The 17,587-nt window shown below is 41.8% G+C and overlaps 2 protein-coding genes across 2 annotated transcripts; both read left to right on the top strand.

Moving 5' to 3' along the window:
• The first annotated feature begins 24 nt into the window (after positions 1 to 24).
• LOC129097749 (trophoblast glycoprotein-like) lies at positions 25 to 2,574 on the top strand. Its single transcript, XM_054606650.1, has 2 exons — positions 25 to 284; positions 1,725 to 2,574. Exons 1-2 carry the CDS (start codon positions 25 to 27, stop codon positions 2,572 to 2,574), a joined length of 1,110 nt encoding a protein of 369 aa, XP_054462625.1.
• Positions 2,575 to 11,040: 8,466 nt separating this feature from the next.
• On the top strand, positions 11,041 to 12,835 carry LOC129097506 (microtubule-actin cross-linking factor 1, isoforms 6/7-like). The gene is made up of 3 exons (XM_054606385.1): positions 11,041 to 11,135; positions 11,214 to 11,272; positions 11,354 to 12,835. Exons 1-3 carry the CDS (start codon positions 11,113 to 11,115, stop codon positions 12,655 to 12,657), a joined length of 1,386 nt encoding a protein of 461 aa, XP_054462360.1. The 5' UTR covers positions 11,041 to 11,112; the 3' UTR covers positions 12,658 to 12,835.
• The last annotated feature ends 4,752 nt before the right edge of the window (positions 12,836 to 17,587 follow it).

Here is a 17,587-nt window from a genome sequence, read left to right as displayed (position 1 = left end):
TCCTCCCTTCATCCTCTCCCCACCATGCTGGATCTGTTGGCACAGTGCGTCTTTCTGTGCGCTCTGCTCGGCTCCGTGTACGCGTCGTCGTGTCCGCCGCGCTGCGAGTGCTCCGAGGCGGCTCACACCGTCAAGTGCGTCTCCAGAGAGCTGCGGAGCGTCCCCGCCGGGATCCCCGGGTACACCAGGAACCTGTTCATCACCGGGAATCTCATCGGTCGGATCGGTCCGGAGTCGTTCAGAGGGCTGGAGAATGTGACCAACCTGTCTCTGAGCAATAACAGGTAAGAGTCTGCTGCTGGCTGTAGTCCTGCAGAGCATGGGGAAGACAAGAAGTGCTACCCTGAGCCTTCCACTTAGCACTTATTGTATTAGTATTAGTTATTGTATTCATATTAGTTATTGTATTCATATTAGTTATTGTATTCATATTAGTTATTGTATTCATATTAGTTTGTTGCACTTATTGTATTCATATTAGTCTGTTGCACTTATTGTATTCATATTAGTTTGTTGCACTTATTGTATTAGTCTGTTGCACTTATTGTATTCATATTAGTTTGTTGCACTTATTGTATTCATATTAGTTTGTTGCACTTATTGTATTCATATTAGTTATTGTATTCATATTAGTTTGTTGCACTTATTGTATTCATATTAGTTTGTTGCACTTATTGTATTCATATTAGTTTGTTGCACTTATTGTATTCATATTAGTTTGTTGCACTTATTGTATTCATATTAGTTTGTTGCATTATTGTATTCATATTAGTTTGTCACTTATTGTATTCATATTAGTTTGTTGCACTTATTGTATTCATATTAGTTTGTTGCACTTATTGTATTCATATTAGTTTGTTGCACTTATTGTATTCATATTAGTTTGTTGCACTTATTGTATTCATATTAGTTTGTTGCACTTATTGTATTCATATTAGTTTGTTGCACTTATTGTATTCATATTAGTTTGTTGCACTTATTGTATTCATATTAGTGCACTTATTGCACTTATTTGTTGCATTATTGTATTCATATTAGTTTGTTGCACTTATTATTCATATTAGTCACTTATTGTATTCATATTAGTCTGTTGCACTTATTGTATTCATATTAGTTTGTTGCACTTATTGTATTCATATTAGTTTGTTGCACTTATTGTATTCATATTAGTTTGTTGCACTTATTGTATTCATATTAGTTTATAGCACTTATTCGTATTAGTTTGTTGCACTTATTGTATTCGTATTAGTTTGTTTCTGTACTTTTGCTCTGGTTTATGCTCTTAGATGCTTGTTTAAGAAAGGAGATGCACTTATGACTTCTGGTGACTAGTAGTTCTCTTGAATACCTATGTTGAATACACTTATTGTAAGTCTCTTTGGATAAAAGCGTCTGCTAAATGACTGTAATGTAATGTAATGTAAAACAAATGATTCTTATGAGATAGAACAGTTTGTTTCAATAGCAAAATACAGTTTCAGTCATCAGTTGTGTCTCATTGTTACTGAAATATTAAATCATTTTGGTTACATGGCACATGGCTTTGCAGACTTTCAAAGCGTAATTAAATTGACTTAATATAAAAACTGTGTTCAAGCTTTGATCCAAGACTTAATTAATCCTGTTTTTATGTCTGCAGATATCATTTTTTCCCCCACTTCTCTTGCTCCCTATATGTGATATTAAAGTGTGAATGATTTCTCATTGATCTCTTCAAAATCCAGAATTTCCGAGGTGGAATCCCTAACCTTCGCCGGGCTCCGCAGCCTCCGCTCCCTGGATCTGAGCAACAACCAGCTGTCAGTGATTCACCCCGAGGCCTTCAGGGTGCAGAACCAGTCTCTGCGGGAGCTGAACCTGAGCCGAGCCCTCTACAACCACTCGTCGGTGATGGACTTGTCCACGTCTCTCCGCTGGAGCTCCCTGGGGAACCTGAAGAAACTGGACCTTTCTCACAACGGCCTCATCTATCTCCCCTCGCGGATCTTCTCCCACCTGAGCAACCTGCTGCGGCTCCAGCTCACCAACAACTCCCTGGTGGCCATCCACAACGCCACCTTCTCGGGTTTGGAGCGTCTGGAGGAGCTGGACCTGACCCTCAACGCCCTCAAGACGGTGCCCGAGGAGGGTCTCCGAGAGCTGGACTCCCTGTCCGGAGCGGACCTTCTGCTGGGGGAAAACCCGTTCACGTGTTCGTGCGGAATCGAACCTTTCGCTCTGTGGCTCAACAGATCGCAGGGACGCATTAGCGATGCCGAGGACCTTGTGTGCGCTTTCCCCGCCAGCATGAGGAACACGTCCATGCTCGCTGTGGGCTCGTTGACTCTGGGATGCCACCAGTGGGGTGCAGGGGCCGACCTCGCTCTGCAGACCTCCTACGTCTTCTTGGGCGTCGTCCTGGGCTTCATAGGCCTCGTCTTCCTTTTTGTACTTTATCTCAACCGCAGGGGCATCAAGAAGCGCATCAACGACATGCGGGACGCCTGCACGGAGGTGCTGGAGGGCTACCACTACCGCTTCGAGATCGACTCTGACCCCAGGTTATCACAGGTCTCCTCGAGCGCTGACGTGTGAGAGGACAATCGCATCGGGTGTATTTTCTCGTGACTCTTTTCTATTGCATTTATCAGTAGACCAAAAAAAATGTAAAAAGTGTACAGATTTGTCTGTAAATATAAACAATAGTGTTAATAATCCTTCAGCCTTGTTGTTTAAAGCATGCACTCATTACACGAGTCAAATGGACATGAATGTTGAACAGGGAGTATATTGACTGACATTTCTTATTTTCATGCCTGCTCTTTATGTCCACACACACACACACACACACACACACACAAAAAACAGCAAGTGCCTGAAGTCAGCTAGAGGTATTGTTTTCTTAATCAGAGTGTTCTGAACTTAACTATTCACTACTCCACGTCAGTCATTTAGCTTGTTTAAAAAAAAAAAAAAAAGAAGCAACAAAATGCTGCAATAAAACCCCTGACACTACAACAACAACAAACCTCTGGGAATTTAAAGCACAATCACTCATTCATCTTTGAACTATTCCAAAGCCTTTGGTCGCTGCGTCCTTCAGCCCCAGGGTGCCACAGAGGAATTGAGCCCCCCCAAAGCTTTTTCCAAAGCTTTCCCTTAAAATCGCCACTCTGCTCCTCTTTGGCTGTTGGATTTGAAGAAGGAGGACAATTCAGTGCAGACCAGCGGAAATCTCCTAGCCCCCTCATTTTTTTTTTTCTCTCTCTCTCTCTCTCTTTTTTTTTTTTTTTTTTTCTTTCAAGAACCGTTGCTTTGTTTCAACTGCTTGAGTTTTATTGTCAAAATGATGAGAACCAGTCCTGGGCTGAGGCCGCTGAAAGCAATCCCCCCCTCCCTCCTTAAAGACAACAGCCGCTCTGGAGGCTCTTTGAAAGAAAACTCTGGCTTCTCCACGTTTTTCTGTTTAGGAGACTTTTCTTTTTTTTTTTTTTTTCTTTCACCAGTGATAAGATACAGATGATTCTGAAACACCAGCTGCATTGTTTCATTCAGCAGTTTAGGAGTGAGCCTTATGAAAAGAAGGAAGAAGATGTTCTTAACATTTTGGTTTTCTCTACCTTCGATTTTTTTGCCAGGAAAGATGTTTAAAAATTGTTTTCTAAGAGCAATTCCTCAGAGTAACACTTAAATCCGGAGGTGTATGTCAATGAATGTATTTATCTGCAAATGGAAAGCCTTCCATTTTACATGCATGCTTAAAGTCAATCAACTTATAACCTGCATGAATCCTCAAGTCCTCTTTTCTCAAATGTCACATGTGTCGTCCTTGTTTTTTTCTAAATGGCTACATGACAAAAGCAATTCTCTGTGGCCTTATGATGCTACAAAGTGAGACAGAGAGGATGGAAAGCTGCAATTCCTCAAAGTGTTCATTGTCCAAATTGCTGGATATCTAAGTATTTTGAACAGGGGACGGATGAAAGGAGGCCTGAAGTTGTCTGATAAAAAGCCTCTCAAAGTTCAAAGCCAAAGTAGCATCTTCATCCTATCAAGATGTTCTCCAAACTCCTTTTAATATTGTTCCAGAAATGTTCATAACATGGAGACATTTTACTGCATGTGTGATGACAAAATAAAGCTGTAGAAAATCACAATGTCTGTATACTCATTAAGCCTTAATGTAATCAGCTGTATTCATAATATTTGGACTTAACTCCGTGGTTTTTATTTCTCTGAGCTGCCGAACCACATTAAGCCGGGCATTTACTCGCAGAGGAGAAAACAATTGAGGCCCTGACGCTGACACAAAGGGCGGCTCGGATGGCGATACTCCTCAAAATAAGCTTTGTTTTCCGGCGCTAAAATATGCCTTGTGATACCCATCCTCGTTCCGTTTCCACAGGCGGCCATTGTGCCGCCGCATAATAGGATTCACTCATGATGACAAAGTTGAGCGCTCTGATCCAGCTATTGTTAAAGCGTCATCGTTCTTGATAATTGCCTTTGGGAGAAAATCCCAGGAGAATTTTTATCTTTCCTACAACACAACGTGTCACAAACCGGGGCATTAGGCCGGCCACGGGTTATTGGTGTCAATTGGTGGAGCAGAGAAAAGAAAGATTATTCCCTGGATGTCATTACTTCCATTTTGGCTCATTAAAGTGTGGATTAGGACCAGTGCCTTTCCTGTCTTTTTATGAGTCTGGCTGTTTGAAAGATATATGGTCTGTTTGCTATAGGCTGCGCAAGATTGTCTCAGCAGGAAAGCAATGAAAAAGAGAGGAACCCTGCAAATGCATCCAGACGTCCTCCATTACTCCCTGTGCAAAAGAGGAGGCTTGTTAAAAAACAGAGAAGTTGCTCCAATTACTGTGTTCTCTTAGACTGTATGTTGCACATATCAGATTAAAAGATCACGTCTTTATTTCACACTGTGCTTGCTATGTCTTGTGTTCCCACAAGTCATATGTTTCACCATTGCGGTTTCTTTCAAGGAAGCAGTTTAAAAAACTTTTAACAGCTTTATGTTGCTGTATGTGGTTTTAGCTATTGCAAAAGTCAAAATTCATATTTAAAGTATTTCTTTTCAGTGTTGAGAATGTCCCACTGGAACATAGCGGGCTGTTCTTTTTTATACGACTCCTGTCTCCGAGAACATCTTGGCGCCATTACATGGGTTTAATGGCCGTGATAGGGAATATGCCTTAAAAGTGAGCAACCACATCTGTGAGGAATTGAACATGTTAAAAAACGAGACCACAACAGTCAGCAGCATGACGACGGAGACAAAGTGGCATCTACTCCCCTCCACTGGCATGGTATGACAAATACAGCTGTCTCTCTCTCAACTCAGGACACATGTCATCATTTACATTCGCCATCGCTACGCAGTCATCTGATACATTCTGCTTTACATTTGGGTTCCTTCTTTTAGGACCAAACCATGCACAGGACTGTAAAGCAAAGTCTAGTCTCCCATCACTTCCTTCTCCTTTTTTTAAACAATGAACCAATTTGAGATCAATGAATTCATTGTCCCAGTGTCCTAATGTTGCCTATTCATCATGCCAAACCAGTATGGTCAGTGTAGGTGGTGACTTAACCAAGTAAGTGGTTCCAGCGGGGTATAACCCATTGTTCTGCTGCTTACTTGATCAATGTGACTAATTGTTAGTAGTTGGAGTTATCCATTAAAGCCAACTGGACACCCATTTATCTCCTTTATAAAGGGTGTAGCAGACAGCACACACATACCTGGATCATGGTATTTGTTAAAATTGTATTCAGATGGTCTCTGGCTTCTTTCTAGATACAAAAAAAGAGTTTGTATCCAAAATTCTCAACAAGAAATGTCAACACACCTTGTCATATTTACTTCCTTGTTAAAAGCTTTCAGAAAGTAGGTGAAAGCCACAGAAACATAACAGATTCAGTGCCCAACATCATGGCGTTATGGATCCGGAAATACATTTGAATGTTTGCTTAGTTTAGAAAAAAACCGTACAAACTACATCAGAGACTGAATTGTTGAACTGTATAGGTAAGTTGAAAGCAATTATCCTGCTGTCAATTAAGGGGTGTGTTTCCACATGTATAAAAAACAGTTTAATCCTCTTTTTAGAAAACGGGGAAAATCTGCACAACAGCAATCAAAGTTTCAATTTCCTTAAAAAAAAGTGTTGAGAAATCAAATTAAATTCAAACTCACAATGCAAATAGATCTAATTTTCATTTAATTGTATAATCCATCATTCCCATTTGGGTATATTCACCACAGAGTTTGAACAACTTGTATGTGTTCACATGTCAAAATGGGATTCTTTATGCTCGTGAAATGTTAACAAAAACCTCTTGGTGCTTAACCGCAATGGATCCCCAGAGCAGCGGAAAATGAGAAACAAATGCTCTCAACAGAGTCCTGTCTCGTATGAATGAAAGGCTGATGTAAAAGTCTCCACCGCAACAATGCAGCTTCCCTCTGAAGTCCTCAGGACTGTTTCTCCATTGATCTCAGAGTCAACTACAACTGTAAATGGAGCAGCAGCACGGCTCTGCCAGGCTTTATAGCCCCCCCATCACCTCCAACCCCCGCGACTTCCCCTCCTCTGGGCCTCAGAGCAGAGAGTGTCCTGAAGCCTTGTTGTGGGCTCCGCTGTCCAAGAATCAGTCCCTCGATCAATGTGGCTCTTCAGAAGTTTTGTTCTGTTGTTGCTGTGGTTGTTTATAGGAGATGGAGGTTTGGGAGTTTTCAATTAGAGAGACTAGATTTTTTTTTTCCCTGTGTCCCATCCTGCCTCATTCTCTCAAACTCTGAAGCTGAGGTTTACTTCATGTGATGAAATCTAAAAGAAAGGAAACAACTCTCTGCTTTATCTTCTGGCAAAGATCCGCAAGGGAAAACAGCAAAGTATAACAAAGAATTGTTCCCATTGCGATAAAACCTAATCAAGCCCTCCATTGTTTTGTCATAGTCATAATAAGCCCCACCATGATTCATTAAAGAGTTCCTCTTATGGTCCTCTCAGAGAAAAAGGAATAAGACCTCTGTAGCTGGTTGATTACAGATGGCCTTCATCCGTTTTAAAGGACAATATACTCACAACTCCTGCACTACTTCATCATCTTCTCTCTGGATCAATGAGTCGGATTCGCTTTTAGCAGTGAGCCGGGCAAATACAATATGTCTGGCCTGATGTGTGTGTAGTAAATAATCCCCCTTCAATAGTTAATATACAATCACTTAATTTCAAAGCTGACTAATTGTTTTCTTCTGCTTTTAAGTCCAGTAACAGCAGCAGACATTTCATGAGAATTTCAAAGCTGTGAAACAATGGATCAAAAGTGTTACATGTGAGAAATGTTGCTCATAGTGATGAAACCACTCACAGCCAACTCTGCAGTTGGTTTTCTGGCACGCAATTTTAGTTTTGGTTCATCAACTATGGTCTCAGTCGCTAGTTTTAAATAGACGATAAAGCAGGGTATGCTTTAGGTCGTGGCTACCTTGTGATTGACAGGTCACTAGCACCTTGAAGCCCGTCTGGGAGTTGTCCATGTCTTCGTTTTACAACTTTAACCTTTTCTAATTGTGTTTTCTGTTCATGAAAGTCAATTTTAACCTTTTAGGTCACCTTATAATACCTTATTCGGCATTCGGTTGTAATTAGATCCACCCTATCTTGACTGTTTTGGTTGTAAAAAATCTAGATGATGAAGGCTAAAAACCAATATTGCAATGGCCAAAGTATCAAACTTAAGGCTTTATAATGCAGTCCACAAACCAATGTGTGACATCACTGTGGAGACCAAACCAGAGCCAAAACGAGAGTCCATATTGACTTACATATGCCGGTGGCCAGATTATATTGCCAACCTTAGCTTTACATTCTCAGGTTGCTCCGTGTCTGCTGGATTTGTTAAAAAGCAATGGTTTGCTGTAGCATGCTGGCAGGTTTACAGTTTATTCTGCTTTCAAGTGGGCCAAAAATAACAAATAATGTAGCTTTATAAATAGCAGTCTAAAAGAACATTTCTGATTGTATGACTACTTATTTTAGTACTTTTGGCCATCATTCCTATCAACAATTACAACATTGGACGCAACACCTTCATTGTTGAGAGTTTGGAGCAGCCATGCTAAAATAAGTCCATACAGTAATGAGCAGCCAGTTGATTAGATTTTAACAAGCCACCAGGCTTGCCAAATGCATTTGTTAGAGACACCTATACTAGGGTGTACTCACTTTCTGTTTTACCTTGAGAAAAAAAAGTGGTTTAGACAATCTGGCCAAACAGTTGGCTTTGCTTTAGTGATGTAGCCGTGTTCCCAGATCTCAGCGATCACTTTGATAAGAACTATGATCATCACCAATAGAAATGATGAGCATACCTACATCTAAAGACTTGATTATGTCCTTCAACTTTAGCTTCAGATCAATGTTAGTTTTCAAACTGAGGCGCAAAAAGAGCAGCCTCCCTGATGATGGATCCTCGAGCTGCTCGTGGAATGTGTTGGGTGTGAACTCTCCATAGGTAGTTTGACCTCTCGCCTTCCTGGAGGGCGGAGACTTAAGCTCATTATTATTACCTTCGTTATTTCAAATACTGGACCAGATGCCGGAGCAGGAGGGGGCCCGGCACACCCAACAGGGATCTGAGGCACCTGATTGGTCAGAAGGAGAAGAACGGTTCGGAGGCCAAAGGGTAGATTGGAGACACCATCTGCTGACTGCCTTTTTCTAATTTCACAGTTTCTTGCTACATTAAGGACTTTGAGGAGATGATGCTGACTGCTCACCTTGGAAGAGGCCACGCTCTTACAGGGTTCTAAAATTCCTTGTCTTTCATTAGCAGCAATAGTATAAATAAGAATATTACTTAAAATGTACAGTATAATTAACGCCATTGCAAAAGTTAATTATTGCTCAGATTAATGTACAGTTAAGTCACTTTTGCACAGTTTAGATATAAATAAATATGCTGACAGGGGTGAAATCCAAGGGCCAGTCTATTGGCTCGTAGTGTCTGACATTGAGGTAGGACAGTGAGGTAGGAATGACTTCCTGTTTCACTCTGTGGTGCATCTGGATGACATGAGTCTTGCACTAAATGTACCAATATAAAATGTGGTAGAAAGCCTTTAAAACATGACCAAAAGTGTAGTTTCATACACCTGTGCAAGTTCAATTTTGCTCCTAAAAAATCTAGTAAGGTAAACATTGAGTTTGATATATTGCATCACAGAGATATTGCAGTTTTTCAAATGATAGCACAGTGAAGAATTATAGGCTTGGAGCCAAAATGGAGAGAAAAATATGTGTTTTCATATTCAAGTGGCTTAGTGTAAACGTGGTCTCCAGCTGTGTTACTGACCCTGCTCATGAATGTCCCCGTGTCCTGCACAGCTCTGCACATACATTATATGACGATGCTGCGTTTTTCTCTCCTCCATCACGACCCCCTTTTGTGGCTACAAATATATCTTACCGTGCAGAAAGCTCTTGAGCAGAGTGGAACCTGACACAGAGTAACCTTTACAGGAGAAAGGCTCCTCAAATGAGCATGTCTTTTACTCGTCCACGGGTCAGCGGTCTGTGCAGATCCAACAGTGAGTGTCTCAGTGAGTGCACTTGTGAGACATGAAGCAGGCAGATTTTTACATTAAAATGAGAGAGATCATCCACAAGGAGAAAAGAGTCGCCTACTTTGATGAATAGATCTCATTTGTCATTTGATTTATGTTACCCTTCCGTGTTTTGTCTGCGTTTTTCTTTTCTTAATGCCTGTGTTATCAGGAATGTTTTTTGCTGATTCCAATGCAGGACTTTCACTTTGCTTTTAATGTCTAGCTCATATGAATGTTGATAAGCCTAATGGAAAGAATTCAGAAGGGAGGAAACTGTTCCTGAAAAACAATCCTCTGTGCTATTTCCTCTGACAGGAAATTGTGTCTTTGATCTAAGCCACCACACTCATCTGGTCATCGCATGCGAGGTGTCACTCCTACGGCGGAGAGGAGGAAACTAGCTATGGCTGCTCACACAGGACGCCCGTGTGAATGTGGCTTAAAGATGAAAAAAACAGATTGCGCATTTTTAATAAACCATGGTTCAAGAAGAGTACCTGATGAAGGCCCATACAGTTCTTGGGGAAGTAGGACAGAGTGACAGATGCACTTGTCGTGCACTTGCATCATGCTTCTTCTTGCAGCAGGGGAGTGTCACTAATGAACATTATTGACCGAGCACAGTCTGGGAAGAAGATTCACACCTGCCAGACTACCAGGGAGTGTGTCCCAGTGTGTGTGTGTCCCAGTGTGTGTGTGTGTGTGCTTGTGTGCCAGTGTGCCAGTGTGTGTGTGTGTGTGTGTGTCACCTACACTGACGGTATAAGGGGTCATTTTCACGTGGCGCATCCCACATGGTCTCAGATCAGTCAAACAGACACAGGAAGCTGCTGATATCACACTCACACACGCAAGGTTTGACATTGTGCATCTTGCTTATCATTCCTCACGGTAGTTTAAACATAATTCAAATGAAATTGGAATGTACGATGTGGAGATTGTGGTGTGGGTTTTACAGTATGTGATTTATATTCCGCAAACAGAAGGTGGAAGCACGCTGATCTTGATGTGTTGTTTGTCACAGTTAGGGTCGACTGCATCGTTACTGCAGTGAGCCGCCTGGGTCTGTTCAGCGTCGGGGGGTACAGGATTCATCATTAATAATGTTAACAAGGCCGTCAAGACTAATACGATGTTTCCCAAGGTCAGGCCTGATGCAGAGAAAAGGAGAAAGCTCAGCGTAACAAAGTGGGTTAGAAATGTTCACTCTCATTATATGTGTTTAAAAAAAAGGTTCTTTTTAGCAAACTAAAGCTTTTACCCTACAGTTCTTTGTATATGAACACAGGATTTGAAAACAGATCATGGCAGGAAGTAAGATAATCAACAGAACTGTTCTCTGAAAGTCACCCTGAAACCACAACAGCAGGCACCTGTTAATTAGGGAGCAATTGGATGCAGGTTGCAATAAAATCTAGCCTTCTGATGCACAGACAGAGCAAGCAGCTTCAGGGTAGTTGGGCTGCTGTTTCTTTTGACCAGGCTGCTTGCTTTTGAACATAAAAATGGTTTGTGGAGTTAATTTGGGGTAAGTATTTGCAGTTATTCTCAGTATTTGTTGAGTTTCTGTACCATTTGTGACTGGATGTCTTGTATTTTTGTGCAGGATCTTGCTGATTTGCTTAGTTCAAGCAGAGCATGTGTGCTGTTTGTTGGCTCAACAAGGTGAGCAACTAACTCGGATGTTGCTATCATTTATTGGTGTGATTTCCTAGCTGTGGATTTATACTCTTGTTTCTGTTGCAGCTCAGAGACAAAACAGCATCGCAAATGTTGGCTTCTTGCAACATGGTGGTGGATTTGCTGGCAGTTATCCCCAGAATCAACTCAGACGGTCTTCTGTTTCTACCGGCTCGGCCCAGAGCAGTAGCCTCAACACAGACACAGCCGTTAGCGGTGGTTATGGTCAGAGATTTCCCAGTAGTGGCGACACACAAACTGTTTCTCAACCAGATAGTGCCTATGCTTCAGTCAGGTTGGCGCTGAGAAGCTCGGTGTCAAAACCTAACTGGCTAACGACTAACTTGAATCAGGAAACTGTGCAAAAGATGCCAAAAAAGCAGCCATTCAGACTCTCTACTCCTATTGCTAGTGCTAGTACTGCTAGTAAGTACGCTCAAAATCCGATTAGCAAGACGAGAACTTGGCCAGTCCAGCAGGGCTCACCAAGAACTGGTATAGATCAGTCAAGCAGTTCTGAATCTCTTCAAAGTCCGAGGGAAACGTACTCCTTTAAATCTGCCTCCCACCAGGCAGCAGAACAAAAAGTTCCAGCTGTTGCTGAAACTCCAGCCTACTCTGGACAAAACGGTTATTTTAGGTCTATGAAGTCTTCCAGCTTTTCTAGCACCGATGCTGCTGCACCAAACAGAATCCCTGTTCGGACGAGAACATCAGCCAGTGCCGTTGGTAGAAGAGTGCCTTTACGTCGTAGCTCTGTAGCCTCTACACCTTCACATTTCCAGCCACACAGTGGAAAGACTCTCTCAAGCTACACCTCCACTGAGCAGATCCCCAGCAGTACGAGTTCTCTCCAAGCGTCCTGGAAAAGCAGAAACCCGACGCAGGGAGCCGGTAACCTCCCTTCCTCTGGGACCAGCAGGTCGGAGACTTCTGGTCAGCACTTCGCCCCGACTACAACCCACAACATCCCTCAACACTTTGGTGGCTACGCTATCAGACGACTGAAAGAACCTGCTGACCAGAAGGACGGAAGTGTGAAAAAGCCACAGGCGTACGTGGCCCCCCAGCGGCCGTCTTCACCGAAGCAGGCGTACGTGCCCCCCCAGCAGGCGTACGTGGCCCCTCAGCGGCCGTCTTCTCCGAAGCAGGCGTACGTGCCCCCCAGCAGGCGTACGTGGCCCCTCAGCGGCCGTCTTCTCCGAAGCAGGCGTACGTGGCCCCCAGCAGGCCTACGTGGCCCCCAGCGGCCGTCTTCACCGAAGCAGGCGTACGTGGCCCTTCAGCGGCCGTCTTCACCGAAGCAGGCGTACGTGGCCCCTCAGCGGCCGTCTTCTCCGAAGCAGGTGTACGTGGCCCCCAGCAGCTGACTTCCCTGCAGCAGGCCTACGTGGCCCCCAGCGGTCGTCTTCACTCAAGCAGTCCCACGTGGCCCCCAGCGGCCATCTTCTCCGAAGCAGGCGCACGTGGACCCCCAGCAGGCCTACGTGGCCCCCAGCGGCCGTCTTCTCCGAAGCAGGCGTACGTGGACCCCCAGCAGGCGTACGTGGCCCCCAGCGGCCGTCTTCACCGAAGCAGGCGTACGTGCCCCCCAGCAGGCGTACGTGGCCCCTCGGCGGCCGTCTTCTCCGAAGCAGGCGTACGTGGCCCCCAGCAGGCCTACGTGGCCCCCAGCGGCCGTCTTCACCGAAGCAGGCGTACGTGCCCCCCAGCAGGCGTACGTGGCCCCTCAGCGGCCGTCTTCTCCGAAGCAGGCGTACGTGGACCCCCAGCAGCTGACTTCCCCGCAGCAGGCCGACGTGGCCCCCCAGTGGCCGTCTTCTCCAAAGCAGACGTACGTGGACCCCCAGCAGGCCTACGTGGCCCCCAGCGGCCGTCTTCACTGAAGCAGGCGTACGTGGCACTCAAGCAGTCCCACGTGGCCCCCAGCTGCCGACTTCCCCGAAGCAGGCCTACGTGGCACTCAAGCAGCCCTACGTGCCCCCCAGCAGCTGACTTCCCCGCAGCAGGCTGATGTGGCCCCCCAGCGGCCGTCTTCTCCGAAGCAGGCGTACGTGGACCCCCAGCAGCTGACATCTCCGAAGCAGGCCCCCGAGTGGCCGCCTTCTCCGAAGCAGGCCAACGTGGCCCCCGAGTGGCCTTCTTCTCCGAAGCAGGCCAACGTGGCCCCCGAGTGGCCTTCTTCTCCGAAGCAGGCCAACGTGGCCCCGAGTGGCCTTCTTCGCCGAAGCAGGCCGACGTGGCCCCCAGCGGCCGTCTTCTCCGAAGCACGCGTACGTGACCCCCAGCGGCCGTCTTCACCGTAGAACGCGTACGTGACCCCCAGCGGCCGTCTTCCCCGTCGTGGCCACCTGGCAGCCCCTAGCAGGCACCAGCAGACGACTGTTCGCCCCCAGCCTTCGTTTACGCGCAGCAGGCCGACGTGGCCCCCAGTGGCCGTCTTCTCCGAAGCAGACGTACGTGGACCCCCAGCAGGCCTACATGGCCCCCCAGCGGCCGTCTTCACTGAAGCAGGCGTACGTGGCCCCCCAGCGGCTGACTTCCCCGCAGCAGGCCAATGTGGCCCCCCAGCGGCCCTCTGCCAAATGGAAGAGGGTCAGGCCACGTTTTGGACCGTTGCAGGTGAGTACTTGATTATTTCTTGCTGATCTATAAGATTAAACCTGATTTCTAATCTTCTTCTTCTTCAAATAGGTGCAGCAGGTGTCCTTGGATGAATAATCTGTGTTTTTGAAATAAAAGTTATTTGGTTTACATCTTGTTTTGTGTCTTGACTTCCCCTCTTAGCTGTGTTTCACTGGTAAAGGCCCAGCATGTGTTCATATTGCTGTAGACCTGGTGCCATCTAGTGTGTAAAAGACGTGTTGCAAACAAAAATCCTCTAAACCAGGCCTGACAGAGTGCCGCATGTGCAATCTGTAAATCTCAATGTAGAGCTAAATTCTAAAGACCCTGTGTCACCTGACTTCAATGAACTTTGCTTCAAATGCAGGTTTATGTTATTGGTGACTAAAAATACTTAGAGGTCAAACTTTAATCATGGCTTTTAAAAACTAATGTGTGAGGTTGGGGGAATGCAAAGATTAATTTTTTTTTTTAAAGCCTGTCTTCCAACTCAACAGTGTTCTACCTGCAAAACATTAAGCGTTCAGTGTCTGGAGAAATGTTACTGTTACTTGGGTAAATCTCACTGGCTTTCTTGAAAAGTTATTCCAGAGTCTTGTTTGCCTTGACAATTAAGCCTTTATATTTTTCTTTTTGAGTAACCCAAAACTGCCTTGATGCTAATATTTCACTACTTAAAGGTGCACTCCACTGAATTTTTGTAGTGACTATTCATGAGCAGTGCTACTCAACCTGGTATTTTTCCTTAAAGTCTACGTATATTGGGACTATAAAAAATGGCAGGAGATGAGCCTGATCTAAAAACAATGAATATTATTTAAAAACTGTTGCTAATATTTTATGAAATATCATCTACAAAATATCCAATTTCTGACATTATTTATTATTACTTTTAATGACCTACTTCTTTATGACTTTTAAATACATACTATACTGTCTTTTTATGACATACTATACTGACATTTTTAATGACATTTTTTTTTGACATACTATGACTTTTTATTAAAAACTATATTATACATTTTTTTTATGACATACTATACTGAAATTCTGACAATTATGCCTTTTCAAGACATGCCATACTGTGACTTTTGACACTCCATACTTGTATCACTTTTTTTGACATAAGCTTTTATGACTTTTAAAATGTACTATACTGTGACTTTTTCATGACTTTTTTAATTATGCTATACAATGATTTTTTTTCTTCATTTTTCAACATACTATACTATGACTTTTTTATGATTTTTATTGACATGACTTTATATGGTATATTCAACTTACTGTGACTTTCTTTTTTTTCCCAAACATACTATACTATGACTTTCTTGGACATGCTATACTACGATTTTTTTCGACATACTATTTTGACTTTTTCAGGACTTTTTTCAATTTATTCTATGACTTTTTTTTACAAAAAATCGACATGCTATACTATGACTTTTTTGTTACTTTTTTAACCATACTGTACAATTTCTTTTTTCAACTTACTATACTATGATGTTTGGATGACTGTTCTCCACATACTTACTATGAATTTTCTATCATTTTTTGACATACTATACTATGCCTTTTTTATGACTTTTTATGACATGCTATATTATGACTTTTTTCGATGTACTGTAATATGACTTATTTATGACTTTTTAATGACTTTTTTATGACTTTTTTATGACTTTTTTTAATATACTATGACTTTATGACTTTTTTCATCATACTTTAATATGACCCTTTTATCATTTTTTCCGACAAGCTATACCATGGCTTTATATGATATATTCGACAAACTATACTTTTTTAGAACTTTTTTCGACATGGTATATAATAACTTTTTTAAACTTTTTTTTAACATATTATACTATGATATTTCTGTCAGTGTTTTCAACATACTATACTATGACTTTTTATAACCTTTTATAACATACTATATTACGACTTTATTTTTTTTTACATGCTATTTCATCAGTCATTATAACTCAACATACTATACTACGTCTTTTTCATGATTTTTCAAGACATAATATAGAAATACTTTTTAATGAATTTTTCAGCATACTATACTTTTTATTTTTAATGATTTTTTCATCATACTATACTTTTTATTTTTTATGATTTTTTTGACATGCTATACTATGACTTTTTTCGACATTCAATATATAACTTTTTCATTACCTTTTACGTCATACTATATTGTATTATATTCTGACATACTATACTTTGAATCTTTTCGACATACTATACTATGACTTTTATGATTGTTTCAACATTCGACATACTATGACTTGTATGACATACTAAACTTTTTCTTTTTAATGATTTTTTCGACATACTATGACTTTTTTATGATTTTCTTTGACATACTATACTATGACTTGTATGACATACTATAATATTACTTTTTAAAGATTTTTTCGACATGCTACACTATGACTTATGACTTATGACTTTTTTGACATACACTTTTTCTTTTTTAAGATTTTTCGATATGCTATACTATGACTTTTTCGACATACCATAGTATGACTTTTTTATGATTTTTTCCACATGCTATACTTTTTATTTTTAATGATTTTTTTCGACATACTATACTTTTTATTTTTTATGTTTTTTTCACATGCTATACTTTTTATTTTTAATGATTTTTTTCAGCATACTATACTTTTTATTTTTAATGATTTTTTCATCATACTATACTTTTTATTTTTTATGATTTTTTTGACATGCTATACTATGACTTTTTCGACATACTATAATATGATTTTTCTCAACATTCTATACTATGACTAAGATTTTTCGACATACTATACGATTACTTTTTTTTTTTTACATACTATACAATTAAGTTTTTATGACATACTATACTTTGACAATTTATGACTTTTTCCACATATTATACTCTGACTTATTCATGACATAGAATATGACTTTTAATGACATTTTATGATTTTCTCTTGACATACTATCTCTGATGGCCCTTACTCTCTACAAGGCTGACCTGTGTCTCTCTTTGCTGGCTCCTCTTTGTTTTACAGGATCTGAGTCATCATTGTGTCGTCCTCAGCTTCATAAGACCTCGGCCCGGTGAGGTTCCGGATGTAAAAACTCACCACCTTCACTCAGAGTTCCTCTCTCTCCTCCTCCTCTTCTTGTGCCATTGCTGTTTTGTTTTTTATTGCTGCAGACATTTTCCCACACGGACAAATGCTTACATGACCGATTGCTGATTTCCACATTTGTTTTGTTGTCACGTTGTAAATAAACATTCTTATTAATGACTCTTAAACTCACCTGGTCTCCCTACTTTGAGGATTTTCAGGCAGGCTAAAGCGATGACTTTAATATGATATTTTAATTACTTTTTTTACAACTTCCTATGAAATACTCTGGCTTTTAATTTTTTTCCCCCACATAATTAAGTATGACTTTTTATTACATTGGTGATATGATATGGACGAGCAGGTCCCCATCAGAATCACGTGACCACAGCAGCAATCTTCAGTCCTTTGTGATTATGGGGGTTATGGCGTTGCTCGTTAGCTTATTAGTTTGGTTAACGTAATAAATATTCAGAAATCACCATTTTCATTTTCTAGAATATTAAAGAGACATTGGCATTAAAATATCTCAGAACTAAAAATGCATTTTACACTCATTTTAATGATACATGTAAATAAA

Source organism: Anoplopoma fimbria, chromosome 10 (assembly GCF_027596085.1).
Source record: "Anoplopoma fimbria isolate UVic2021 breed Golden Eagle Sablefish chromosome 10, Afim_UVic_2022, whole genome shotgun sequence".
Taxonomy (NCBI): domain Eukaryota; kingdom Metazoa; phylum Chordata; class Actinopteri; order Perciformes; family Anoplopomatidae; genus Anoplopoma; species Anoplopoma fimbria.
The sequence above is the reverse complement of the archived record's forward strand: the minus strand, read 5'-3'. Positions and strand labels throughout refer to the sequence as shown.